This window comes from Oryx dammah, unplaced genomic scaffold (genome assembly GCF_014754425.2).
Source record: "Oryx dammah isolate SB20612 unplaced genomic scaffold, SCBI_Odam_1.1 HiC_scaffold_26, whole genome shotgun sequence".
Lineage (NCBI taxonomy): Eukaryota > Metazoa > Chordata > Mammalia > Artiodactyla > Bovidae > Oryx > Oryx dammah.
The window spans coordinates 14,843,491-14,871,303 of NW_024070210.1; the positions used below are offsets into that span (position 1 = coordinate 14,843,491).

General features: G+C 49.8%; 1 protein-coding gene across 1 annotated transcript; it reads right to left on the reverse strand.

Annotated features, from left to right (window-relative positions):
• Nucleotides 1-27,813, reverse strand: LRRC74A (leucine rich repeat containing 74A). Its single transcript, XM_040227576.1, has 14 exons — nucleotides 27,777-27,813; nucleotides 26,152-26,280; nucleotides 23,152-23,324; nucleotides 19,920-20,027; nucleotides 18,801-18,897; nucleotides 15,787-15,836; nucleotides 15,354-15,435; nucleotides 10,654-10,739; nucleotides 10,000-10,194; nucleotides 7,262-7,357; nucleotides 5,493-5,639; nucleotides 1,700-1,807; nucleotides 649-806; nucleotides 1-301 (listed from the first exon to the last, which is right to left on the reverse strand). The coding sequence occupies exons 1-14, from the start codon at nucleotides 27,811-27,813 to the stop codon at nucleotides 1-3; spliced, it is 1,767 nt and encodes a 588-aa protein (XP_040083510.1).

A 27,813-nucleotide genomic window follows, 5' to 3' on the forward strand; every position in this document is an offset into this window, starting at 1 on the left:
TTAGAGCCGAATTACAGCAGTGGCAGCGGCTCCTCCAGGCATGAGGAACACGGACAGAGGCAGGGACAGAGGTCGTGGGGGAGGGCCGTGGGGCAGGGTCAGACAGGGGCCTCCTCCGGCAGTCTCCTTAGGGTTTCCTCCAGACACGCAGCTGCAGGGCCATGTGCAGACCAGCGCGTCCTGCAGCCTCAGCCCGGAGGCCTGGCACAGGGAAGCAGGTGCCCGGACCACGCAGACCTCGGTCCTAAGGCCGCAGCTGCCCCTTCCTGGCTGCGAGCCCTTGGCTCCATGCCTTCCTCCACTGAAGCTCCGTTTCATCCCTCAGAGTAGGGTGGGGGGCACACTAGTGTCCACTGGGTGCTGTGAGAATCCGGGCGCCTGTCTGCTGACTGGTGGAGTACTTGGTGCTTGGTAAGGGCTCATGGATGTTGGTCACTGTTATGACCATTGTCAAGGTCCTTGTTGGTCTCTTCAAGGAGATCTCACCTGCCTGGCTGCCTATGCTCCAGCAGAGTCGAATGACCCGCGGTTCCCCAGGGCACCTCTGTCCTCTCGTCTGTGTGTCTGACACCCCGTCCCCACCCCAGGGCCTCGCCCTCTGCTCCGTGTGTCCCCATCGCTCCAGCATGGCCCCTGGAGCCAGGGTACCTTAGACGGAACTGCGGGCCTTCCGGGGGCCAGAGGGGCAGCCCAGAGGGGTCTGGGCAGCGGGGCCAGGCTGACCTGAAGTCCACCATGTCTGTCTTCTCGCCCAGCTTCTTTATCAGCTCCCTGACTTGGTACCGGTTTATGGGGACCTTGTTCTGCTGAGGAGATGGACAGAACATGCAAGGTCAGTGGAGCTCTTGCTCCCCGCTCCCGATCTCCCCATCACACACACACACACACACACGCACACACACCACAGTGCTTCACTCACTCCCCTTGGGCCCACAGCTGGCAACTGAGAGATCTGAGGGAGCTGAACTCACACACCCTGCAGGGCGGGAAGAAGTGCCCCCCGACACCTGGGTGTCACTGCCCAGACCACCAAGCCTTTCTTTTCAATCTGGAAGGCCCTGGCGGGGAAGGAGGTGGGAGTCCAGGTGGAGTGGGCCGCGGTGACTTTGCAGCATGGGAAGTTGATCCTTACCTCCCTGGTACCGAGTCTAGCCAGCCCTGTTCACCACAGGCCCAGCTCCGAGGGTCCTATCCCCTCTCTGGACCCCCACAGAATCCTCTTCTTGCAGGGCCCATCCTTCCTAGGGGTATTCGGAAGCCAGACCTGTTCACGCTTGCATTTCAGGGGTTCCTCAGAACCTCCATCTTATCCTACACGTGCAGGTGTGGGATTTCGGCCAAGATGATACAGCCTAAGGTAAAATACTGGGGCACTGGGATGTGGTCTCTTATCCTACTCCTTTGTAAAATCTGCCCAGGAGCCAAATGCAATGGGGAGAAAGACCTTGAAGATGAAGAACGAGTATCTTTGGGCAGCATCTTGGGTCACCAGTGGCACCCAGCCATACAGTAGAGAATGACGTCAGGGGGTGATGGAGGGAGGCTTAGCTGTCCCTCTGGGTCTCGATAGAGGAGGTGGATCAGCTGGCTTCTCACAGCCAACGGGGAAGCTCTGTGAAATGCTTGTGTGTGTCTCTGTCTGTCACACACCGTGCACACACGCACACCCAGTGCCTGCGGCCACGAGGCATCCACCTACCTGTATCATGGCTTTCCGGAACTCGCCCACAGGCATCGTCATCTCTCCCCTAGGGTTCAGGCTCCTGAAGAAGTCCAGGACGGAGATTTTGTTTTGGTCTGCGTAGCTCTGGGAGAAGCAGGAGACACCAGGAGCCTTGTAACATCTGTACGAACCCCCACCCCTGTCCCCCGCCCCACCTCCAACCCCCACCTGCCCAGACCGAGGCCCGGCAGAACCGCACGTGATGCTTCCCATGTGTCTGTCCCACCCACACTGAGCAGGCTGTCCTGCCGGTGCACATCCCAAGGGTGGAAGGGTTGTTGCCGAGGCTGTTAAGCTCCCACAGCGTGGAGGGAATAGGGCGGTAATCATATACATGTACGTTATTTAGTTTCGAGGTCGCCCCTGCTAAGACTAGCGGAGACGGTGCTCTGTGGATGTGAGAGGGCTGTTGTCAGCTCAGAGACCCAGAGACCAAACCAGAACCATGTAATGGGATGGGCAGAACAGGCTCCTGGAATTCATAGGATTCTCATTATTTCATCCAAATATCCTCATATGGAGACGTACTGTGTTAGAGTATTTTTAAAATGATATGTCATTGTTTTCCATTCAAAGATAGTAGCTACCCACATTTTAAGGTAATTTTAGATAAATAGAAGAAAATGAAAAATCACCCATAGTCCAATCCCACCGCCCAGAGGTAACATCTTGATGTACATTTTTTTCATCTGCCTGCCTATCTATCTAACATCTTTCTACCGTACATACTGTTTAATAAAATGCACTGTATTAATATATTGTGAGCTCCTTTCCAGTATCATTAAATGTTCTTTTGGTTCCTTTTTAATATCTTCTGGTTTCTCTTTCCTTCTGACTCTCAAAAGCCCAAAGGCAGATGTGCCGACAGGTATTTCTGCAGACTCCCTTGCTCACAGAGGAATTCCTCGGGGATCACTCCCACGTCCCTGCTCTCCTCTCCCTGCACCTCCCTCTCTGCTGTACTCCGCTGACCCCCACCCCACCCCAGGGTGAATCCCGGACCCTCATCTCCAATTCCACATCCCCAGCAGCTGCTCGCTAGTCCATGCTGAACCCCACTGACACCTCAATCCAACACGTCTGAAGCGAGCCTGAGTCAGCTGGATTCTGTGATCCCTGCTACTGAGGGCTGCAGTAGCTACACCCACTCTAGTTCCTTCTTACCCACCTCTATAATGTGTTACAGAGGCTGGAAAACCAAAGACCGGCCTTCCCCAAGCCCCCTTGAGGCTACAGGTAGGAACGAGATGGTCTCACCAAGCCCTTTGGTGAGATGCATGTGTGACCTGAGTGCTTTGGCAGCTGGGGGGGGTGGCTTCCTAATTCCACAGGCAATTCCTGGTTGGGTGTCTTCTGGAATCTAAGCGTGGAGGCTTTTCTTCAGCCCTCTCATGTCTCTGGGGTCCCTTTCTGATAATCGATTCCTCTTTGCTTAACCTAGTGGAGTGGATTCTGTGGTCCGCAACTAAGAGCCTTGACTGGCGGATGGGCCTGTCACTTTGGGAGGTGCTTTTGGCAAGACCCAACATAGCTCCTGCCCTGGAGTTCAGTCTTGTGGTGAAAGGGTGAGGCAGAAGGCTGTGGCAGTGTGTGTCAAGGGCATTGACTCTTGACCAGGGAACCTGAGAAGGGCTGCCCGAGGAAGGGACACTCAAGTGCAGACCAAGGGAGTGTGGAGGAGAGGGTGAGACCCAGAGGGCAGGAGGAGCAGTGTTCCAGGCAGAGGGACCCAGAGCTGACTTTAAGGGATGCAAGAAGCAATGGGGAGAGATCCAGTGGGGCTGAAATGGTGGGCGGGGAGATGGGAGGGATGAAGTCAGAGTGGGAAGAGGGGGCAGGGGGCAGCTTCTTTTCCCCACTGGACTTCCCTATTGCTGGCAACATTACCATCATTCTTTTAGTCCATTGGGCTTGAAATTTGGAGTTATCTTCACCTCTCTCCTCTTCCCACAGGTCTTTCTTCTCCCAACACATACACACACACACACACATACACACAAGCACGCAGACACAACCACTCACCAAGTCCTGGAGATGCTCCGTAAGGGTATCTCCACTCCCATCGTCATTTTCACCCAAGTTACCGTTCTATATCTAGAATACTGCAAGCGCGTCCTCATTGATTTTCCCATTCTCATATTCATATTTACCTCCTTCAGTTCTTTTCTCTCCCTGTTGCCAAAAATACTCTCTCTCAGTCCTGCTGGATTCATATCACACCCTCTACTCAACAACTCTCCCTGGCTCCCTGCTCCCTGACTTCAAACCCAGCTCTGAGCCTACAGTCTGAGGACGGCCACGTCCAGCCCCAGCCTCCCTTTGCAGCCTTGGTTCCCAGGCTTCCCTGTGAGATCAGAGCCAGGTGGTTCTGTTCCCACCGCTCCAGACACACTGCAAGCGACTCCCTGTCTGCTCCCTTGCTGGTGGGAGTCCCCCTCCCTCCGCCCCTCCCTCTGGGGCTCACCTGCTCCCTTTCTGCGTGTCAGGGCCCTTGCCCCAACCCGCCTCTGCCAGGAAGCATCCTTTCCTGTTTGCCCAGTCCTGCAGTGACCTCTAGTTTGGATTGTACTGATACTTGCTACCTTGGTCGCTTGTTTATTATTTATCATCTGACATTTTCTATTGGAAATGACTGTGTCTATCCCATCTTCCCAGCCAGACTGCTGGGCCCCTGAGGGGAAGGCCTACAGCTTACATTGTATGTGTGGTTGGGTCTCTCCTCTGGGATTCCTTTTCTATATTGTTTTAAAACAAGGAGCAAGGGCACTTCGCACCAGATAACTCCATTCCCACTCTTCTTGCAAAACAAATTTCTCCTCTGTTCACCTGACATCGATTCACTCATAAAGATATAAAGATACTTGATACTGCTTTGCTTTCTAGAACTTTTCCTACAGTGAGAATTTTCATGCAAGAGCTCTCCTGTTTGGTTCTGAAATCAAGGCACAGAGGTCCAGTGGCACATGCCATGCGGAACTGCCTTTGCAGGGCACCCTCCCAGCTCCTGCTGCCCCAGGTGGTAACAGTCCGGCCCCCAGCAGCACCCCCCTTGCCTGCATGTCCAGGGCAGAGCCGGCAGTGAAAACCCCAGGCCTGGGCAGTCACTGCTCTGTGAGGTCATTGGACCAGAGGAGCTATAACATCCCTTCCAGCTCTAACACTCTGAGTTTTATTGCCCCTGTTACATCTTTTTCCTCCGACTGCCAGACACAATTTAAGACTGGAGCCAGGAGCAGGTGACCTCTAGATACAAAAGACTTACGGATTTCTCATTAGTTGAAGCTACCAAATACCCATGCTGAGCACAGGATGTCTTTGCATCCTTACCAGCTATTGGAAAGAGCCTCTGTGAATTGTGTGCTGGTCACACGCCAGGCATTGTTCTAAGTCCGTCATGTGGAGTATAGAATTTAACCTTCACAGCAGCCCTGCTGGGGTGGGTACTATTATTATGCCCATTTTACAGGTGAAGAGACTGAGGCACAGAGCACTATAGTGATTTGTCTCTGGTTGCAATGGAGGAGCCTAGCTGGCAGAAACCATCCTGTTCTACGCCCCTCCCACTTTAGCCAGTTTCAAGCACTTCCTTTCCTCTGGGAGTCAGGAAGCATTGCTGATGGATCTGAAAGCCAGAGGGCATATCCTGCAGCTGAGAAGTCCCTTGTCAGACAGGACCGCAGCTCTGGGGGAGGAGAAATTCTGGGAGCTGAGCGAAAGGTTAGCTCTCTCCAGGGGCCCCTGGGGGCTCTTAGAGGGAAGCAGGGCTCACCTGGATCAGTTTCACGGGGTTCGTCCATGTGAAGAGGGTTTTCTTGGCCGAGAGGGCTTGTACTGACTTGTATATCACGTCCAGCTGGGGGTGGATGGCGCACACACCATCCAGTATTTTCACGAACTGCTCGGACACCAGCACATTCTGCAGCAGGGAGAGAGGGGACCCGTCGGGTGGCGGGCGCTGCCGTCATGCCATCTCCCAGACCTGCGGGATCCCCCCAAGCAAAGCCGCGTGTTGTTTTTTCTGGCTCGTTCTGCAGTGTTGCCCCTAGACCGGGACGGCTCTCCTTCGCTAGAGCTGGTGGTTTGGCTTGTGAGCTTCCCACGTGATCTGGATCAGGTGTCCTAGCTGGGTGCTGGTGGCCTGTCACCTCCTGTCATCTCACTCTGCACTCAGAAGGTGAGCCTGGTGTCTGTGGGTGACAGATAGGCACAGCTGTGCGGTTACACGACTGGTCCCCAAAGGCCCCGAAAAGCCCATTTCTACCCCAGTGTTGGTCTTCAGAGCTGAAGCTACTGGAGTTACTCCGGGAGTTGGTGATGGACAGGGAGGCCTGGTGTGCTGCGATTCATGGGGTCGCAAAGAGTCGGACACGACTGAGCGACTGAACTGAACTGAACTGGTCATGGGTTGAATCATATCCTCCGCAAAAAAGATGCTGAAATCCTAAACCCCAGTACCTGTGAATATGACCTTATTGAGAAATAAGATCTTTGCAGATGATCAAGTTAAAAATGAGGTCACTAGGGTGGGCCCTAACCCCACATGACTGGTGTCCCTGTAAGAAGGGAACACTGGGATACAGAGACAGACGTGCGCACAGGGAGAGTGACATCTGAGGCTGAAGGCAGAGATCCAGGGTGAGGTTTCTACAAGCCAAGGAACAGCAAAGATTGCCTGCAAACTACCAGGAGCTAGAAGAGAAGCAGGGAGCAGATTCTTTCTCACAGTCCTCTGGAGGAACCGACCTGACCAACACCTTGACCTTGAACTTCTGGCCTCCAGGACAGTGAGACAAGACATTTCTATCACTTGAATCACTTGCTTCGTATACTTTGCCTTGGCATCCCTAGGTCATGAATACATTCTACCTACCTCCCAGAGTAGAACTAAACGAGTTGGCGCCTATAAAATGGCTTTGGGGCTTAAAAAAAAACAACAACACAGAGTATAAACTGGTCGACAAGTATAGGATATTGTTGGCAGCAGCTCCCACCTCTGGGATGATTCAGGACAGAGTACCCGCAGAGTGGAGTCACCTCCTCAAGCTTCCCGCCTCCCATCAAGTTTTTTTTTTTTTACACTCAAATACTTCTCTGATTAGAGTAGGCTGAGTCATGAAATGAAAACACAGATTTGGATGTGTTTTCATACTCAGATTCTAAAAATCCTGTGATTGTGGAAGCATTCTAAGGCCCAGAGCCATCCATCGACAAAGCTGACTGCAGACAGGTCTGTTCTGGGGTCCCCCACCTTTGATTCTGGTGTTCCTCATCTCTGCCCTCAGGCCCACTCTTGGGGGTGCAGGTCCCAGGTTCCCAAGATTGGGCAAATAATTTTATACCATGATGTTACTGACCGACTGGCTACTCCAATGGAAAGGACCCCTGGAGGAGGGCAGAATTGTATGCCAGAAGGAGTGTTTTTTTTTTTTCATCTCCTGGAGCACATAGGCCTTGAGGGCCAGAGCTGTTGGCATCTGGCGCGGTGGCCATGGTAACTGGCAGGCTCCCTGAGTGTGAGCGAACCATCAGATGACTTACAGAAATGTCAATATCCTCCATCCTGGATTTGGGGTTCCTCTTGATGGACAGGATAAGTAACACAGCGCCATCCATACTTATGGGGTTCAGGAAAAGCTGTGGGAGGAAGGGCAAGGCAGAAGGAGGCAGAGACGGGGGCAAAAAAGGCTGGTTCAGAGCACGGCTTCCATACATTCCTGTCAAACCACAGTCTATGTCTTCCAGATTTCTCTGTAAGCACCCATTTCCCTGTCTGTCTGTCATCCATCCACTTGTCCATCTCACTGCTCATCCATCCATCCATCCAACAAACATTGACTGGGGTCCTGCAACATGCCAGTCACTGGGTTAAACACAGACAAGCACGACAAGGATCTAAAATGAAAATATTTGGTCATTGTAGAAAAAATTTAAAAGCAGTAGCAAAAAATGTTAAAATCATCTATATTTCACTAACCAGAAAAAAAATCTTCGTGGCCATTTTGCTGAGGTAGCTTTTTAGTCTTTTAGAAGTCAGATTCTCTGAACTTTCCTTGGCTTCATTGGCCCCCAAGGCTGAGTCCTTGGGGGATGAGTCCGTCCTTCCTGTCTGAATCACACTCGGTGCCCATCCAGGCAGGCCAGCCTCTCAGCTTCCCCAGTCACTAGGCGGCCACCTGGATGGTCTGCCATCCCCAAGCTACTTCCACTGGTCAGAACCTGACTCCCTCTTGTCACCGCAACAGCTCTAGGGCGACTGCCCCCTCGGATGGCAGCTCGTCTTCACTGACTCCTAACTCCTGTTCTTCTTCACCAGCACTCCCATGTCTGTGGTCCCCCCGAGTCACCCACATATCTTGCGGGAGTTGGAACTGCAGTAGAAAGCCAGGCAGAGCTGACTTCCCTCTGCCTCTTGCTAGCTGACAAGTCACACAGCCTCAGTCTTCTCATCTGACAAGTGGGGCTACTGGAGCCCACTTGGTGGGGCTGGGCAAGGAATAAGGAGACAAATCACTTAAACAGAACCTGGCTCAAGGTAGGAGCCCCAGAAAGGGGACCTGTTAATATAAGGCCTCATTTCTCATCAATTGCCAACTTCCCAGGAGCTTCTCTGTTATAAATTAGCATCTATAAGCAAATTAATTTAAAATGAAATACATATTCATTCATTTACTTAATAAATATTCATTGGGCATCCCATGGACAGAGGAGCGTGGTGGGCTACAGTCCGTGGGATCACAAGAGTTGGACACGACTTAGTGAGTAAACCACCCAGGACTCTGCTAGGTACAGGGAATATAACAATGGCCAAACCCGAATACGTCTTTGTCCTCAGGAAGCTCTCATGCTAGTGGGTGACAGACAAGTCACTCAGAATGAGAATATAAAGAGGAACTCTGGGGAGTTCTGGGAGAAGGGGTAAACAGGATTTGAGGGTTCCCCGGGGGTCCCTAGGGAACTGGGGCTCCCACTGTGTTCCGAGGCAGACCAGCAACTGAGGCCAGTCTGGGGAGCACTGTGGGCTGAGGAAGTGGCGTGGGCAAGGTCCTGCAGGAAGGGAGATGAAAAAGCTCCTGCAGTCTCCCCTTGTGGTCCAGTGGTTAAGAAGTGAAAGTGAAAGTCGCTCAGGACTCTTAGCAACCCCATGGCCCATACAGTCCATGGAATTCTCCAGGCCAGACTACTGGAGTGGGTAGCCTTTCCCTTCTCCAGGGGATCTTCCCGACCCAGGGATCTAACCCAGGTCTCCCACACTGCAGGCGGTTTTTTTTACCAGCTGGGCCACCAGGGAAGCCCAAGAATACTGGAGTGGGTAGCCTATCCCTTCTCCAGGGGATCTTCCCTACCCAGGGATCGAACCAGGGTTTCCTGCATTGCGGGTGGATTCTTTACCAGCTGAGCTACCAGGGAAGCCCATGGTTAAGAAGCTGCCTGCCAAGGTAGGGGGTGCGGGTTTGATCCCTGGTCCGGGATGACCCCACATGTCATGGAGCTCCTAGACCCTTGCACCACAGCTACTGAAGCCCGTGTGCCTAGAGCCTGTGCTCTGCACCAACAGAAGCCACTGCAGTGAGAAGCCTGCGCACTGTAGTGGAGACCCAGGGCAGCCAAAAAAAAAAAAGACCCTGCGGCATTGGCTGGAGCATAGGAGTGGGGGGAGGGTAAACTTGAAGCACACTGGGGGAGAGAACCGGGTTTGAGCGAAGGAGGCCCTGGGGGATGTGGGGTTCAAGCTGGAGAAGAGTAGGTAGGGGTGGGGTTAGAAGCCAGATTTACACTCAAAAGGCACACTCTGGCTGCAGTGCGGAGAAAAACTGGAGGAGGGGATTCCCTGGCAGTCTAGCGGTTAGGACTTGGTGCTTTCACTCCCCGGGCCCGGGTTCAATCCCTGGTTGGGGAATTGAGATCCCGAAAGCCACTTGGTGAAGAAAAAAACCTGGAGGAGACCCAGATGGGAGAAAGGAAAACCAGTTAAGAGACAAACTGCTACCCTGTGCCAGGTGAGAGTGGAGGGTGTGACACTGAGTTTACAGAATAAAGCCAGCCAAGAATGTAGATTTTATTCTCCAGCAACATCCCAACCCACTCCTGCTCCCCCCCTCCCCCCCCAGATACACACGTGCATGCACACACAGAGACACAGGGACACAGACACAGACGCACACCTGCTGACGCACACACGCATGGGTGCGGACACACACAGATATGCAGTTACACACACATGGAGGCACACACATGTACACACAAGCTGTCCTGCCCCCAGCCCAGGTGAAGACTACCTTCAGAACTTTGAGGCTCTCATTCAGCTCCAGGGCTCTGCTGATTTTGGAGAGCCCGTCGTTGGTGATGTTGTTGCTGCTGAGGTCTAGGTAGGTCAGGTAGCTGTTGAGTCTGAGGACCTCCCCTAGGGCTGCAGCCCCCTCGTTCCCAAAGCTGTTCATGGAGAGGTCGAGTTTCTTCAGCGACACATTAGACTGCAGGGAGAAGGGAAAACAGCGCCAGCATCAAGGCTGCAGGCAACTCACCCAGCCAACGGGCCCCCATTGTTGACCCCGGCTGACTTCCAGACAGAGTACTCAGTGGTTCCCTGGAGAGAGATGGCCAGATCTTTCCAGATCCCTCCCAGCTGGGCTCAGGGTCTCAGAGCGCATTATCTTTGGGTGAAGGTCATCCCCTCCGCCCTGAGTTAAACTGCCCCTTTGAAGTTACCCCCAGAGGTGCGTAGGAGGCCCCAGTAGGGTGAGTTTCCCTGGGAGGGATTTGCACTAACGAAGGTCATGCGTTCAGGAGTTGTGGGAGGCAGACTGACTGTGAAGAGTGCCTGAGGAGGTCTCAGATCACCGTCCTCAATGGTGAAGGGGTTCAAGATGGTGGATGGAGGGCCTGGCCATCCTCACCCGGGCTCAACCCTGGCTCCGCTCCCGCAGGCTTACCCGGAGACCACTGCACAAGGCCACCACTCCCCGGATGTAGAGGTGGTTCCAGCTCAGATCCAGCGACTGGAGCCCTACATTGATGGCTGAGGGAGAGGAGGGCGTCATCTCAGCGTCCCCACCTCCCGGAGAACCCAGGCTCCGGCTTAGCCTGAGATCCATGAAATTGGGGGGGCTCAGTTCTCATGCAAAGCAGAACACTGGGGCAATAACTTGTCAGTTATCCATTTAAACACAAAATTACGAGGTGATTCCCAACGCCACAGCAACCTAGTAAGATACTCGTACATTGCAGGTGGCAAACACAGGATACACTCTGAACTGTCTGGTCACAGACATTTTCCTACTAAAATCTGTTTGCTCCATCTCACGGCACTATCACCCCTGAGACTCTTCCTAGGGAGACGTATAGTATGTGAGATGAGTGACACACTTGCTGATGTTTACCACGGCATCACTTACAAAAGTAAGGTTTGTGACTCACAGGGGAGGGGCAAAGCCTAACACAAACATCCACCTGGTGGAAAATTACACAGTCGTTAACACAGATAGAGACAGCATGGGAAACAGGGGTTGTTTACATAGCGAGGCTGTGCTGGGCATGGCGAGTTCTATCACGTGATATTTTCATGGAGACCTACGGGAACAGTGAGGGCCACAGAATGTCCATCCAGGAGAACTTTAGGGATACAGCCAGGTGGAAGTGGGGCGATATCAGGCTTGTCTAGAAGTTGGGTTTGGACCGAAATTGCAATTAAAAAAAAAACTTAAAGATGCTTTTGATCACAGGCTACATAGGGCTGGGAGAGCATTCTATTTAAACACATCGCCATTGTCATTTTTATCTGGGGAGGGCGGATGTGCTGGGGACACTATTGGGAAGAGACTCTAAAGTGCCTTCAGGCCCAGGAAAATGTGATTTTCTGTTTTATTTTTTTATGGACAGAGCGCTCTGTACTGATCATGTCTTTCCCTTGTGTCAACCACCAGGACAGACTTTCAGGAAAATGCACACCACCTTCTGTTGTATTGAGAACAAACTTTCCTCCTGCTTTCATTCTCTCCCTGCCTGTCTCCCTCAATCCCTTCCTACCCTTCTTTCCTCTTTTGTGCCATGTTCCCTACTTAAGTTATACCTTGCACTCCTGCTCCTCTTAAATGACCACAAAATTAAAAGTTTAATCCTGTTCTCACCACTTCCTAGCTATGTGACCTTAGACAGAAGGCAGAGATTCGCTCAGTCATGTCTGACTCTTTGTGACCCCACAGACTGTAGCCTGCCAGGCTCCTCTGTCCATGGGATTCTCCAGGCAAGAATACTGGAGTGAGTTGCCATGCCCTTCTCCAGGGGATCTTCCCGGTCTAGGGCTCAAACCTGGTTCTCCCACATTGAGGCAGATTCTTTGGCTTACTTGTCCTTCCCTTACTTCTGTTTTCTGATCTATAACATGGGAACATTAACCTTTACAAAGGTTTTTTTTTTTTTTTGTAAAGATTGATGTAAAGAGCCTAGCATGATGCCTGTCACATAGTAATCATCCAATATTTGGTGGCTTTAATACACAAAAATTTTTAAAAGCTGCATATATAGTATGGTGACAACCATATTAAAACAGAAGTTAGTTTGTCTCATTTTAAATTTGTTTTAAAATTTAATTTTAAAATGTTTGACAATTAGTTTTCAAAGGGAGACTCAAAATACCCAATAACTCATTTACACTTTGCTCTTCTGTCCTTTCAGTTCCAGCTGAAGATCTTGCCTCATTGCTTCACTGAGGCAACGGCAACCATGGGGTGAGAGAGCTTCACCCTCCTAAAGTGCTGTCTCCCAGCCCCACAGACCCCCACACCCACTCTTGGGCTCCCCCCTTTTCAGTGAATGATGGGTCCCTGCTGCTCTCAGGCCTCCCCCTCCATTTTTGTTATAGATACTATCGCCTCCTGTCTTTTCAAGGACTTCGCTCCTATAATTATCTCCTTCTCCATCATGGAGAAGGCAATGGCAGCCTGGAAAATCCCATGGACGGAGGAGCCTGGTGGGCTGCAGTCCATGAGGTTGCTAAGAGTCGGACACAACTGAGCGACTTCACTTTCACTTTTCACTTTCATGCATTGGAGAAGGAAATGGCAACCCACTCCAGTGGTCTTGCCTGGAGAATCCCGGGGATGGCGGAGCCTGGTGGGCTGCCGTCTATGGGGTCTCAGAGTCGGAGCAGCAGCAGCCTTCTCCACCATCAGTTTCTGTTTCTCTTCCTCCTGTCAGCATTTCCCACCCTTGCAAACCTTCCTGGACTCTACGTCACCCATCTCTGTTCCAGCCACATTCAGCAGAGCGCCTGGAGTTGCTTACGTGGCCATTTTCACTTCTTTGCGTCTCATCTTCAACTCAGCCCACTCCAGCTGGGTTTGCATACTCCCTCAGTAGTTATTTCCAGGCTGGCAAGTCCTGTGGTCACTTTTCCATCTTCTTACTTGACCTCTAAACAGTACTTCACCCAGCTGACCACCTCCCCCTTCTTGAAAATACTCCCCACCACGTGGCTCCTTGGTGCCTCACTTTCCCTGCTATTTGACCCATCACTCCCACTCCAGCTCCTCCTCCTCCTCTGTGACCCCTTAAAATGTTGGAGTGACCCTGGGGGCAGTAGGATGGCCCCCTACTCAACTCTGTCTGCACTCTTCGCCTGGACAACCTCATCTGGACACGTGGCCGTAGCTTTAAATACATCGCAAATATGGTTCCAGTTCTGACTTGTTCTGACCCACCTTCCTGACATCCGTGTCGGCATCGAATGGGCATTGAAAGCCCTTCCTGGCCAAAAGCAGACCCCTTGACTCCTAACTCCTGCCCCTCCATACTGGGACTCCCTGAGTTTCCCCCACTGAGTAAACACCACCTCCATCTCACGAGGAACTGAAACTAAAGAATCACGAATCTATCTTTATCTCTCCCTTTCCCTCCCTCTTCACACCAGCAAGTCCTTTTGGCTTTACTTCCGGAGCATATTCTGAATCCATTCCCTCCAGGAGCCTCCTGGCTGAGCTCACGCTGTGGTCCTGTCCTGGTCTAGAACACCACGCCTCCCTCCTCCCCTCTTGTCCTCCTCGGATGCAGGAGTCACGGAGCCGGTCTGAGCTTCCCAGCCGTCCCTCATCATTCCCACGCTCACATCCTTTGTGACACACCGTGTGTTGAATGAAACCCAGGCTCTGTGGGTGTCGTGGCTCTAACAGCCTGACGTGAGGGGCTGCCCACCACCTCAACGACCTCTCCTCCTTCCATTCTCCTCCCCTGTCCCCTGTGCCTCAGCCACACTGTCACAAGATCCTCAAACAGGCTTTCTTCCTGGAAAGCTATATAGCACGGCTGTTTCTACTTTTATATTCAGGTTTCAACAAACAGCCACCTTCCCTGGGCGGTTTCCTCTCCCCTCCCCGTCTAGATCAGCACTCTGTCCCCACTGCTAGGAGTCCTCTCTGGTTCTATTCATTTCCCCAGGAGTGAATGTTTAGTTTGTTTTTTTCCCTCCTTTTATAACACTTTTGTTATAACGAACCTCCTTGGACAGCTCTCTCTGTATGCACGAGACCTTCTCTGAGACACCTATAGAGGTGAACTGCACCATAGAATATATACATTTCCAATATATTACTGCTGCTGCTGCTAAGTCGCTTCAGTCGTGTCTGACTCTTTGCGACCCCATAGATGGCAGCCCACCAGGCTCCCCCATCCCCGGGATTCTCCAGCTAAGAACACTGGAGTGGGTTGCCATTTCCTTTTCCAATGCATGAAAGTGAAAAGTGAAAGTGAAGTGGCTCAGTCATGTCCAACTATTCGAGACCCCATGGACTGCAGCCCACCAGGCTCCTCCATCCATAGGATTTTCCAGGCAAGAGTACTGGAGTGGGGTGCCATCGCCTTCTTCGTAATATATATTACTAAATGTAGTCAAATTGTTCTCCAAAGTGCCTTTATCTAGCGGACTTGTGTCCCTAGAGGAGTGTCCCTATTTTTTTGTTCGTTTTCACTGCCATTGATATTCTCTGATGGGAAACTGTTACAGCTCTGCTAGATGACAAAGGAGATCTGTTTGCGGTTTTCTTTTGCGTGTTGTTAATTACTGAAGAGTGCGGACACTTGGTCGCTGTCCATTTGCTCTGGCCAGTTTTTTTTTTTTTTTCCCCTGGGAGTATCTATCACTGCCTAATTGAGCTAGAGGGCCTTTCGTCAGTATTCCGAACAGTAATCTTATATATTTTACAAATGTTCTACATTTCTACTCCCTAGCTAGTGCTTGCCTTCTATCACTGCCCCACAATTTCTTTTATCATCTGAAAGTTTTCAGCTTTACTGTTGTCAAATGTATGAATCGTTTTTGTTGCACTTTCTGCCCACTGGTTTGTTACAGTGTGTGCCCATTTCTGTTTAATAATCTTTAGCCTCCCTGAAGTCATCTCTCTGTATTACTTCTCATAGAAACTAGTTACTTCTATGTTATTCTAATCTAATCATTTTGAAGTTTTTTTACTTCCCACATTCAGATGTTTGCTCTGTTCAAAATGAATTTGGGGTATCGTTTACGTTGCTTTCTATAATCAGAACTTTCAGTAACATAAAGAAACAGGAGATGAGCTCTGACTAGCCATCCTACCCTCCGTCCCTCCCTTTTCCGGGCCTCTCCCTTCGCAGCGGGACTCACCTAGCATCTGCCCCAGGTACTCGCCTGCCTTATGACAGAATTGGTTGTGACTGAGATCCAGTGATTTAATTCTGTAATTGTTCTAGAGAAAGAAACAGGGCAGAGAGAGGTAATTTTTGTCTTCTCTGTCTTTGCAAATGCCTCACTTAGAACACTGTGATGGGGGCCTGTGTCTGCTGAAAATTAAGTAGGCTAGTGTTCTTAGATGGAGGACAGTTCATTTCCTGTAGAACTGTTGATGACTGCTAGGAGAATTTAGCACCATCCAAACAGTCCTACTACTTGCTGAGGCTTTTGATAGGACTGGTGTCTGAACACTCAGCAGCTCCCTACACCAGGTAAGTGGCCTCATTCCTTCCTGACGCTCAGAGCCACCCGTGTCCCCGCGGCATCGCTCACGGGGCTGGCTGCACCCGCATCCCTGGCTTCTTACCGACAAGGCTTGACAGAACAGCTCTGCAGATTCTTCCTTGAAGTTATTTCCTGCAGTGAAGGGGGGGCATTAACAACACTCTTCAGACTAAGGCTCCCTAACCCTCCATATCTAGTCCTGCCAGCTTCTTGCCTTTGGAACAACCGGGCATAGAAAAGGTGGCAAGTCCAGCAAGGACTGTGTAGCACGTGGAACTCTGCTCAGTGTTACGTGGCAGCCTGGATGGGCGGGGGGTTTGGGCAAATGCTTACAGCAGTGTTCGGGCACAGAGGAACACACAGGAAGAAAGACAGCTCATTCCCATCTCTTTGGTGCTCCTTCCCTTCTCTCTCTGCCATGACTGTGCAGGGAGTTTCAGGAGTTGGCACACCATGCCCTGTGCATCCACTGATAGCATCAACCCCTGGCCTTGTGCCTAAACTCTGTGATGTTCTAAAAAGGCTAATTCAAGTCTAAGCAGCAGAGTTGGGACTGGAGAGATGAATGAGTCACTTACCATGCGTGCAAAATCAGAGGCGCCAAAAATCTTGGTAATCGGTATGAATAACAGCTTAATAGTTTAAAATACAAATCAATGTGAAAACATCTATGATGAACCAGAGTTTAAATAAAAGCAGGATCTGACCCTGTACTTCATTCCAATCTGTCCCTGTGGGATTCTGTGGTTTATTTAAAGTGTTGATATTTTCTTCACCCATGGACTTATCTTTGTATTAATCTTGGCTTTTAAAAATGTTGCTTTAAGATGTTATTTACTTGGTTACTGAGTTTTTTGTTGCCCCTTAAGTTCTGTGGCTGAGGCGAGTGCCTTCCTTGTCTTATCCTAGCCCCGGCCCTGCTAAGGAATCCATTGATAAAACACTGGTGATTTGGGGGGAATAGATAACACAAATTCTTATCCCCAAATTTCTCCTTGAGAATTTAATAAACCATCTCTAGCACTCAAAAGCGCTTGGCACATAGCAGGTGCTCAGTGAATCCTGAATGAACGAATGAATGAAGCCACTGAAACACAAATACTTCCTTGGTTGTTTCTGGCACCAGTGCAATGAAATGAGATGAAAATCTAGTCAGTGTATAAACTTCTGTGATCTGTTACTCAAATTGTTGTCTTTATACTATTTGTTACCCGTCCTACACTGGCTGTAAGCAATCGGAAGATAGATGAAAAATACAGATTCTTAGCCTTTCCCCCTAAAGAAGTCTGACTTAGCAGCCTGGGATAGGGCTGGGAAGTTTGTATTTTTGCAAAGAACTTTCTGGATTAATGTTATATTAGAGGTCTTAGCCAATACAACCAAAAAAGTCTCCAGGAGCCATAAATATTGGAACAAAGAGACAAAAACTTCCATTGTTTGCAGACATTATCACCTACATAAATAATCCAAGAATATTAACAAAATGTCAGAACTAGTAAGATAATTCAATAAAATGATTGACAATAGGCTCAACGTACAAAAATTAATAGTTCTCATATATACCAGGAATAAAGTAATTAGAAAAAGTGGTAGAAGAAACATTCTGTTCTCATAAGAATGAAATGATAAAGACCTAGACATAAAACTAATATGAAATATGCATGACTAATAATGAAATAAAACTATAATAATTTATTGAAGAACATAATAAAAACCTGATGAAACCAAGTTCTTAAATGAAGCTATTCAATATTTTGAATATGTCCGTTCTTTCCTGAATTAACCTAGAATATTAAATATAACTCCAACCAACATCCCAATAAGTTTTTTTAATAGAACTTGACAAAGTGATTTTAAAATTCACCTGCAGGAGAAACTGTCCAGGAATAGCCAAGATTACTTTGAAAAAGGTCAAACTTTGTCCACTCAAATATTAAACGCATTATTGTTGTTGTTTAGTCGCTAAGTCATGTAGGACTCTTTTGCAGTCCCATGGACTGCAGCCTGCCAGGTTCTGTCAGTGGGATTTCCCAGGTTGGAATACTGGAGTGGCTTGCCTTTTCCTTCTCCAGGGTATGTTCTCAACCCAGGGATCAGAACCTCTGTCTCCTGCATTGCAGGTGGATTCTTGCACTGCAGAGCCACTGGGGAAGCTCAAAACACATTAAAATATCTAATATAAACATATAAGTATAAAACTAATATATTGAATATTACATACTTGATCTATTTTATAAATGTCAACTAATTATAACATATTATAATTTTAATATTTTAAACAAATACTAAAACGGTACAATGTTGACATAGAAATAGACAAATGAAGTGGGATAGAGACTCTAGAAAGGAATCTATATTTATATGGCAATTTAATATATGATGGACATCTCTGGTGGCTTAGATGGTAAAGAATCGTGGAGAAGGGAATAGCAGCCCACTCCAGTATTCTTGCCTGGAGAATCCCATGGTCACAGGAGCCTGGTGGGCTGCAGTCCATGGGGTCGCAAAGAGTCAGACATGACTGACTAACACACACTTTAATATATGTTGACATGCCATTCAAGTCAGTCAGTAAAGGATAAGTTATTCAATTAATGAAGCTGGGCACCTGGCTGTGAATTTTAGCCAGGTGAAAATAACATGTATGATTTCTACCTGGGGCCATGAACAAAAATAAATTCCAGATATACTGAAAGTCTATGTGGGAAAAATTACAAAAATATTTGAAGAAAATAAAAGAAAATACTTTAAAATCTGAAGTAGGAAACAGTTTTCAAGCAAGACTACAAAAATCAAAAGCGTACAAGACTGATGAGCTTGACAACAGTAAATACGCAAACTTTTATACCAGAAAGCGCCAGGCGTGAGCGCTAAGTGGCTTCAGTGGTGTCTGAGTCTTTGCTACCCCAGGGACTGCAGCCCACCAGGCTCCTCTGCCCATGGAGTTCTCCAGGCAAGAATACTGGAGGGGGTTGCCATTTCCTTCTCCAGGGGATCTTCCCCACTCTGGGACTGAACCTGGGTCTATTGCGTCTCCTGTATCGGCAGGCAGAGTCTTCACCACTAGTACCGCCTGGGAAGCCCTCACAGGCTCACCTGCTAGCTGAAGACTGAGGAGCGAGGAGGTGTTATTCTGGAGGAACTCAGAGAGGATTCTGGCCCCCTCCAAGCCGAGATCATTGTCGGAAACATTCTAAAAGGCAAGAGAACACTTCTGTGTGTAAAAATCCCACCAAAGGGCCCTGGTTAACAATGATGGGGGGCTGGGGGCTTACTTGAGGCCTGTCCTAAGGGCATAAGGTTAGGGTAGAGAGAGCAGGTGTCAGGTCAAAGGACTGGAAGGGTTAGGGAGATTAAAAGGAGGAGGAGGAGAAAGTGGTAGAGGAGGAGGAGAGGACCCCTGGTTTTTCTGATGTTTCAAGGTGAGGCCCTAGGCTGGTCTCAATTCTCTGAAGCTGACCTCAAAGACTCCCCCCACCCTCCCCAGTTTCGCCCTGGTATTTTAGATAAGCACATTGCACTTTTTTTTTTTTGGAAACCCAAGATAACTATTTGGAGGGTTTAGTATGAAACAATTGCAAACCAAAATTAAGAGTAAGCAATTATTGTAATTCCCTTCACTGGTTCCTGAAGCATGAATTACTGTGCTCAGAAGAAATTGGGGTATAAATGGACACAGTCCATTCAGGCTAGTGGGAGGGACTTTACATAACTTCACCATTATCTTGGTCATTTTTTCCCCTTCTTTTTTCGAGTTTTAAAACTGTAGTAAAATAGATGTAACACAACACTTGCCATCCTAACCATTTTGAAGGGTACAGCTCAGTGGGCTGAAGTACATTCACGCTGGTGTCCAGCCATCAACAATCATCTATCTCTGGATGCATGGTAGTTTATGAAATTATCTCGTGACTTGATTTTCTTTAAGAAAGTTCACGTTAAGGCAACTCTAAAGAAGTTTGTCCATTTAGGGACTTGTGAGGTCAGATGGAAATATGTTCTCAGGGCTTCCTATGCCCATGGGGAACGCAGAGTCCCTGGTCAGCCTCTTAGGTGTGGACCCTCCTCTGAGAAGTCACTTCTAGTGGGGAGGGGCCCCCAGATTGATAGCAGACAGCCTGGAGGCTGGGCTCGGGGAGGGCTCTCTGGCTTGTCTCGAGTGGGTTCTGAGGCCCTAAGTGTGGAGGTAAGAACAGGCAGGACAGGGCACAGCACCATCTCCTGCAGGTAGTAGTTTTCCTGCAGCATCTCCACCAGGCTCAGGATACCCTCCTTCATGATGCAGTTGTCCGCCAGCTCCAGTGTGAGGACAGTTGTGTTGGACTTCAGCCACCACAAGGGGAGGGAGAGAGAGAAAGATGGATGGTGATGGAGTCAGTTGCCTGCCTTTGCCCAGAACCCATCACCCCTCGTGAACGTCCTGGCTGTGTCAGAGCCAATGGAGGTGCAGGCTAGCAAGAGAATAAGCCAGGGGAACCGCCGTCCCCATGAGTTTTGTTTCCTGGTTGTTGCTTCGTCACTAAGTCATGTCTGACCCTTTGACCCCTGGCGGACCGCAGCCCACCAGGCTCCTCTGTCCCTGGGATTTCCCAGGCAAGAGTACTCGAGTGGGTTGCCATTTCCCTACTCCAGGGGATCTTCTCAACCCAGGGATCGAGCCCGTGTCTCCTGCACTGGCAGGTGGATTCTTCACCACTGACCCACCAGGGAAGTTTTGCTAGGACATGCTTCTTCTGGGCACCTCCCTCCCCAACAAGGGATTCCCAGGGGGCATTTAGAAGGGGGACAGGACAACAGAGTCCTGCAAAGGGGAAGGCGCAAGGGTGAGGGGAACAGAATTTAACCATTTAGCCTCGAGGAGAGAGACCTGTGACCTACTCCAGGATTAAGGAGAACGTGATGCTTTCCAGTTCAGTTCAGTCGCTCAGTCGTGTCCGACTCTTTGTGACCCCATGGACCATAGCATGCCAGGCCTCCCTGATACATTGAAGAACGGTATTTAAGCCTAACGCATCTCCTGTGCCATCTTGCTCAGAGGCCTCTCTTCTAGTTTAGGCTTAAGGTTTATCTGGACTCTCTGACAGGATGTTGCCTCAAGGCTATTTGGAGGGACCTGGGACTTAAATCCTTTCCTAATTAATTTTTATGGGAGTATAATTGCTTTACAATGTTGTGTTAGTTTGTGCTGTAGGGCAAACTGAATCAGCTATACCCCCTCTTTTTTGGAGTTCCTTCCCATGTAAGTCACTACTGAGCATTCAGCAGAGCTCCCTGCGCAATACAGTATGGCCTCATTAGTTATCTATTTTATACATGGTGTCAATAGTGTATATATTGCAATGCCAATCTCCCAATTCTTCCCCACGCCCATCACCTTTGGTACTGATACGTATTAGAACCTAAATCTTAAATAAATATCTACATCCAAGCTAGTCTGCATTCCCACAGAGAACAAGGCAAGTGGAAATGACTAGCATTGCAGCAAGAGGGACTGGGGTTAGCTCTAAACAGAACTTCCATCCTTCCCTTCCCCACCTCGTTCCCTGTGTAGAAAGGCAGACAGAACAGACTCGTCTTTGGATCTGAGCACTTTCGAAGTGCACAGAGCCGTGAGAGAAGTAGGATGTGGTAGGAGCTCTCGTCCCAAGCAAAGGGAGAGTGTCACAGAGTGAATTACAGCCATGCAGGGAGGTCCTCCGGGGCCTTCAGGAAGTGTCTTCTGGCCTCAGCTCTCTGCAGGGAGGGGGTGGTGGTGGCAAAGTTCAGCTGGGCTCAAAGGCAAGTGAGATGGCTCAGGGGGCCTCCCAGTCTAGGTGTCATTCAGCAGAAACTGAGACTGAAGGGCCACTTTCAGAGTCGTCCTGGGGGCCAGCACGGTTCGTGGTGTGGCGGGTGGGCCCGGTCCTTGGGGGCCAGCACAGCGCCTGGTGCGGCGGGTGGACCCGATCGCCAAGCCCATCCACGTTTATTTCACAAGGGCGAGTATCTATTTGTCACCCTCTGTGCCAGCTGCCGAGGAAACAGGGATAAACAGAAACCATCCCTCCTCTGCAGGGGGTCCACAGCCCATAAGTCCAGGGGCATGTAGATTGGCAGAGGAAGGATAGATCCCAAGAAGTATGAAAATGACCCTCCTATCAGGGCGCTCTTCATCTAAGCCAGGGGAGAGCACGACATGTGAGAAGTTCAACTGTACCGGAGATATCAGTAATAATTAAAAGTTCAGTCCATGGGAATGTCACAATGATTAATTGTCAAATGGGTGATACAGAGAATCAGAGAAGAAAAATGCCCCCTAAACAGAAACTGCTGTTCCTGAGAGTCAAGTGGCCCAAGTCCTGAGTGGATTTCATTATATTCCTTTTTTTTCCCCATGAAGCTCATGAGGTAATGGTGCATTCCCAACACTTCATTAATCAGTCTTTCAACGCTCCATAAATTTCAAGATGGCTTTGTTCTTTCTCTGCTCTTCCCTCCCTACCCTCCTCCTCCCCAGGGTCACGTTCAGTGACTTCTTAATGAGCATGCACTAAGTGCAAATGCTGTTATAGATTCAAAAATGAGTACTTAAAAAAAAAATCAAACTTTTTCTTTACTGTCCTAAGTGAACAAACAGCGTAATGCTGACATACACCTGTTACATTGTCTGTTTTCCTGAGATGGAGTCAGTTTTTCATACCATCAATTATAAATATGGAACACTATCTATTAAGTTCAAGGTCAAGTCCTTGTTCACTCATGCCAAGCTGAGCGAGAACATTATTCCTGTGGGAAAACAGGATTCACTCTGCAGTGTGATCTTGAAGAATTACACCTAATATTGGGAAAGGCAGACATGGAATGGAATGGCTCAGTAGTGAACTCATTTATCTCAAAGGTGAGATTCGGAATGGGGGCCCGGCTGATATTTCGTCTTGTGTTTTGCACTAGCATTCGGGCCCTAGCCCAGATCAGTTGCTTTTCCAGTGCCCACAGCCTTGTGCCTTTGCTTTCTGGATATGAAAGAGCACAGACTTTCAAGGTCCGGGTCTCTGGTAACCTCCTTCCTAGGAGCTAACGGGCATCCATGCCTATTGGGGAAATAGCTGATAGTGATGCAGAGTCTGGGATTCCAGGTGGCTCAGTGGTAAACAATCGGCCTGCCATGCAGGAAATGAAGGCTTGATCCCTGGATCGGGAAGATCCCCTGGAGAAGAAAGTGGCAACCCACTCCTGTATTCTTGCTGGGAAATCCCGTGGACAGAGAAGCCTGGCAGGATGAAGTCCATGGGGTCACAAATGAGTTGGAGATGACTAAGCAACTAAACAATAACATGCAGAACCTAGGGCAAGGTGGGCAAAGAGGTGGCAACTCAGTCCCACAGTAGGGCTCTCTGACTCTTGGGCCCAGCACCCTCTCAAGCCCCCACCTCTGCCAGGCTTCACGTGCCCCCACTGGCATGCTCACCACCAGGGCTATAGCAATAGCCTTGGTTCCCTTGGGGCCCAGCCCATGGTGGTTGAGGTTCACGTAGGACTCCTCCATGTTCCGGATGAAGTAGGAGACGGGCACTACACCCACCAGTTTGCAGGCCTCCAGGTACAGCTCCTTTTGTCCAGTGGTGAAAAATTTCTCGGTATCTACAAAAAAAAGATGCAAGAGGAAGAAGCGGAGTTTCTCTTCTTCCTTTGCCTTATTTTCCTGCTAACCCAGACCACATTCGATTCTGACTGGTGTCCTTTCTGCCTGAGGATCTGATCCTATGCGTGTATGTTCCTCCAACTGGAAGGTCAGCCCGTGGTGGGAGACTCTGACTCCAGAAAACCCCATGGGGACGTCTCTCTTTGGTGAGAGAGAAGGTCCCTGGCTTTAGACTCCAAACTACCTGGAAGAAATGATGTGCTTCACCCTCACCTTCCCAGGCCAACTGTGAAAGGGTGTGTAAGGGTGACCTTAAGGATGTGTGAGTCTGTCTGTGCCCACCTGGGGACACCTTTGAAAGGCCAGCCAGACAAAAAGCTGGTGGTTTGTTGACAGTTGAGGGAGTTTCCACTGCAGTTTTAGTTTCTTCTGTGACCCCATGGACTGTAGCCCACCAAGGTCCTCTGTCCATGGCATTTTCCAGGCAAGAACACTGGAGTGGGTTGCCATTTCCTCCTCCAGGGCATCGTCCCGACCCAGGGATCGAACCCAAATCTCTGTGTCTCCTGCGTCGGCAGGTGGATTCTTTACCACTAGTGCACCTGGGAAGCCTTTAGTTTCATTGCCACTGTTAAAATGTGAGCCACAAAGTTTTACAAAAGATTTAGAGAACTCCCAACTAGAAAAAGCCCAAGTAGGACGCAATGGGCTTCTGTATGTGCAAGAATGGAAAGACCCCCAAATCTATTGGAAACAAATACACTTGGGGGCTGGGGGCTCAGTTCCTTGGACTTTAGACCAGCTTGGCTAGTGGGCAGCGGGCGGCAGGCATCCCTGGATTCTGGATGCCCCACGACCAAAATAGCCTCATTGAACTAGCTCCACTGATCCAGGGCTTCCCAGGGCAAGCTGGGGTATAAGCCAGCATCTGTTTTCCCTTCACATCCCTGGGCCTTTGGCCAACCCACCCTAAACATTTCTAAGATGGACAACGAAAGCTTTGTTGGTGGAAGGACAACGTCTTTGCAAGCAAGTTGATTTTATAGGCACAGCTACAAATTGGTCTTCTTCTAAAGGTGATTGTAGACCAGGGGGTTTTTCGAGCTTCAGCACTATGGACATTTTGAATTGAATCATTCTCTTCTGTGAGGGACTGTTATGTGCAATGTAAAATATTTAGTACGATGCTTTTCTTCATACATTTCTTTTTGGCTATGCCATGCAACTTGCGGGACCTTTCCCAACCAGGGATCAAACCCTGGTCAGGGAGTGTGGAGTCTTAACCACTGGACTACCAGGGAAGTCCCTGAGCAAGATTCTTGGTCTCTACCCATGAGAGTCAAGTAGCATCTGCCCGTTCACCCCACCTCCAGTTTGCCAAATGGCCCTTGGGGTGCAAAATAGCCTGTTGTACAGGAAGAGCGGAAGTAACGTCCCTCTTCTCTCTCTTCTGTAGCCTCTCCACCAGCTTGTTATTCCTGCCCGGGCTCCTGTCTCAGGGGCCATCATGGGAGACTTCCTGCCTCATCCTCAGTATCTCAGTGCCAGCTGCTGCGGTGCTAGAAACTGGAGGAGCTGAGCCCTGAGCTTCTGTCCAACACAGAACTGTGGGGGGTTCAGTCCTTAGAGGTTCTGTTTGCCCAAGCAGGATAGGTAACCCCCAGCTTTGTCCTTGGAACTCACTCTCCTCTGTTGCAGTCTGCTGACCACTTCTAGCTGTATTCACTACAGTTATATTTTCGAGGCTGTTTGCAACAGTGTTATCACTTGCCGGCCATGGGTGTGGGGAGGGGGAAAGAGATAGAAGCTGGATACTGGGACGCAACGTCCATTGTTTCTATCTGACCCCCCTCTGACCTTGTAAAATTGGGTGTTGCAATCAGCGTCAGCAGCAACCTTGAAGTGGGAAAGAATTTAGAAAATGAACAACAGGATTCCCCCGGGGGGTGGCAGGAGGAGGTCTGTGTTGAGGGTGAGGTTGTAGGTTGACTATGAGGGAGAGGGGACTGCTCAGGGGAGCCACACAGCTGCATTCGGCAGAACAGCCTCCCTTGAGTGTCTGCAGCCACTGATCACAGTGCACCCCCCCCAGCTCCGGAACACAGGAGAAGGAGTTCAGTCTGGGGAGTCTGAGGCCAGCGCATCAGGCGGGGCCAGCATTGTTCTGGCTCTGCTTCCTGTGTCCTTTTTCCGCACCTCCTTCCTTGGGGGAACCAGGAGGGAGGAGAGGGTAGAGGTGATGTTTGCAATAACCCTCAGCCAGAGTCCCCTCCCCCTGCCCAGACACGCTTGGATTTGTTGAAGGAAAATGGGGTAACAAGAACTCTCCAGTGAGAAGAGGAAAGTCGCCAGCATGCCAGACGGGCCCCAAATCCTCCAGGGGCCCCTGGGATACGGCATACGGAGGGCGGATGGACCAGGTGGGGTGAACATGGGGTCAGCAGACGCTGGCGGACTTCTCGGCCACTCGCACAGTCTTTCTAAACCTCAGTTTCCTCCCCTGTAAAAGTCAGGTAAATAATGCCTACCTCCTGCAACTGGTACAAAGGTGATATAGAGGCCACTTGTGGAAACATTCAGAAAACCAGAAGCCCCTGCCCTTTTATTGGTCCAGCTTTCGACAAGCTGATGCAATGGGCATGGGGTAGTGGCGACCGCCACACCCAGGCTGGTCTTGAGGAGGATGAGGCATAAAGCCGAGCACAGCCACATTCCCTCCACAGCACGTCCCTCCAGGCAGAGCCTGGGTCGATGGCAGGGACTGATTTCTGCAGCTTCTGAGCAGGCAGGCAAGCCACTCCTCACCCCTCAAAGGCCTACACTCACCTTCGATCTCAAGATCTGTCTCTGAGCTCTCCTGGGCTGGTTTCTCTTTCTCAACAGCCACAGGGGCTTCAGCCTCACAGTATAGTGTTTCGTTACTGCTCTGCGGTGCAGACACACTGTCGCTGTCATCTGGAAGAAAAACTCAGCTCCTTAATTCTGGAAATGAAAGCCATCAATTGGCCTTTCCCATGGAGGCCAGCACTGGCATTCCTGCCCCTCTGTTTCGCTCATCGACTACCTGGGTCTTGGCTGCAGCCACTGACCCCAGCCTTATGTGGCTCAAGCGTGCCCTCAGCCCTGTTAGGGGGCCTTCACCCTATGAGCCCTCCCTTCGCTGACACCAAGCAGCCTCCTGTGCTAACTGCACATCATGTTTCCAGGAGGCTTGCCCCCGTCCCAGCCCCTGGGTTGGGCCAGCCTTGGACGCTGACTACTTGCTCCCTCTTTTCCTTCTTCATGGCTTGGGTGGGGTTCAGGGTCTGCTTTACTCGTTCAGAGAAAGGACATATACGAATGCGGAGGCTTCCTCGTTGGCAGGCACAGAGGGCAAGGGGCAGGGCAGGTGACTTGGGTCAAATGTAAAATAAAATGGAACAGAAGCAGTCTCAGGGAACCAGAGGGGTAACTTGATTCCTAAGGATTTGACCTAGCTTCTCTTCCTTCCAATCCAAATTTATGACCACGCAGAAGGAAGAGCTTGCAAATCTCCCTGGGGTTGAGGGGTTGAGACTAATTGCTATGATTAAATACATGAGTCCCGGGATTTCCTCACACCAGTCCCCTGCACTTGCTAAATGGAACTTTTCTGTCACTGGGCCTCTGATCTGGAACCAGCCCTGGGCTCCTTCCTACAAGCCACACACGAAGGTAGGGCTAGTCATGGCCATGTCAGCAGGATGCAAAGGTCTGGGGAAGCCAGGTTGCACCACCAGGTGGCCTGTCAGAACTCAACCAATCTACGCTTTTAGGTGGGCTGAGCATTCATGGCAGGGGTCGCAAGTTTTGACCACCCAGGTTCTAAGAGAGTGGGTTCCAAATGAGCTCAACAGAGATCTGTGTCTTTCTCAGCCCTTGTCCACAGACCCAATCTCCAACATTTATTTCCCAGTCTGTAAGTCAAGGTCTGTGCGACAAGGGGTAGAAATATTAATAGCAGTGGTCTGACACTTAGAAGACATACAGCAGCTTAGCCATCAAACATAGCCATCGAAAAGTGATGGTGTCTTAATTTCTTCATTACACAATGTTGGAATTCCATCCAACCAGTGGAATGTTGCTAACTGTTGAACTGGCTCCCCAGAAGAAAGAAAATCCTGATTTGTTGGCCAATGTAGTGATGTAAATATTCCCAACATGGCGGATTCCCAACTACCAACATGATATTAACCAGCTCACAGAATGAAAATTAAAGTCATCCAGAGTTGGTATGAGCTAGTTCTAGCCCAGCATTGCACGCAACTCTCTTACTCCCTGTTTGGCCAGCCCTGCACTCATCACACATTATCCCAAATCTATAGGATCCCAGGAGAAGAGGGAAGAGGGCTTCCGGGTCTGCACGGTCACTAGGCATTACACTTGAGGCAGCCAGAATGGCCTGAGTGGTGAGACATGGGACGCATTTTCACCTTTTGTCTCAGACTCAAGAGGTTCGTCATTGTCCAT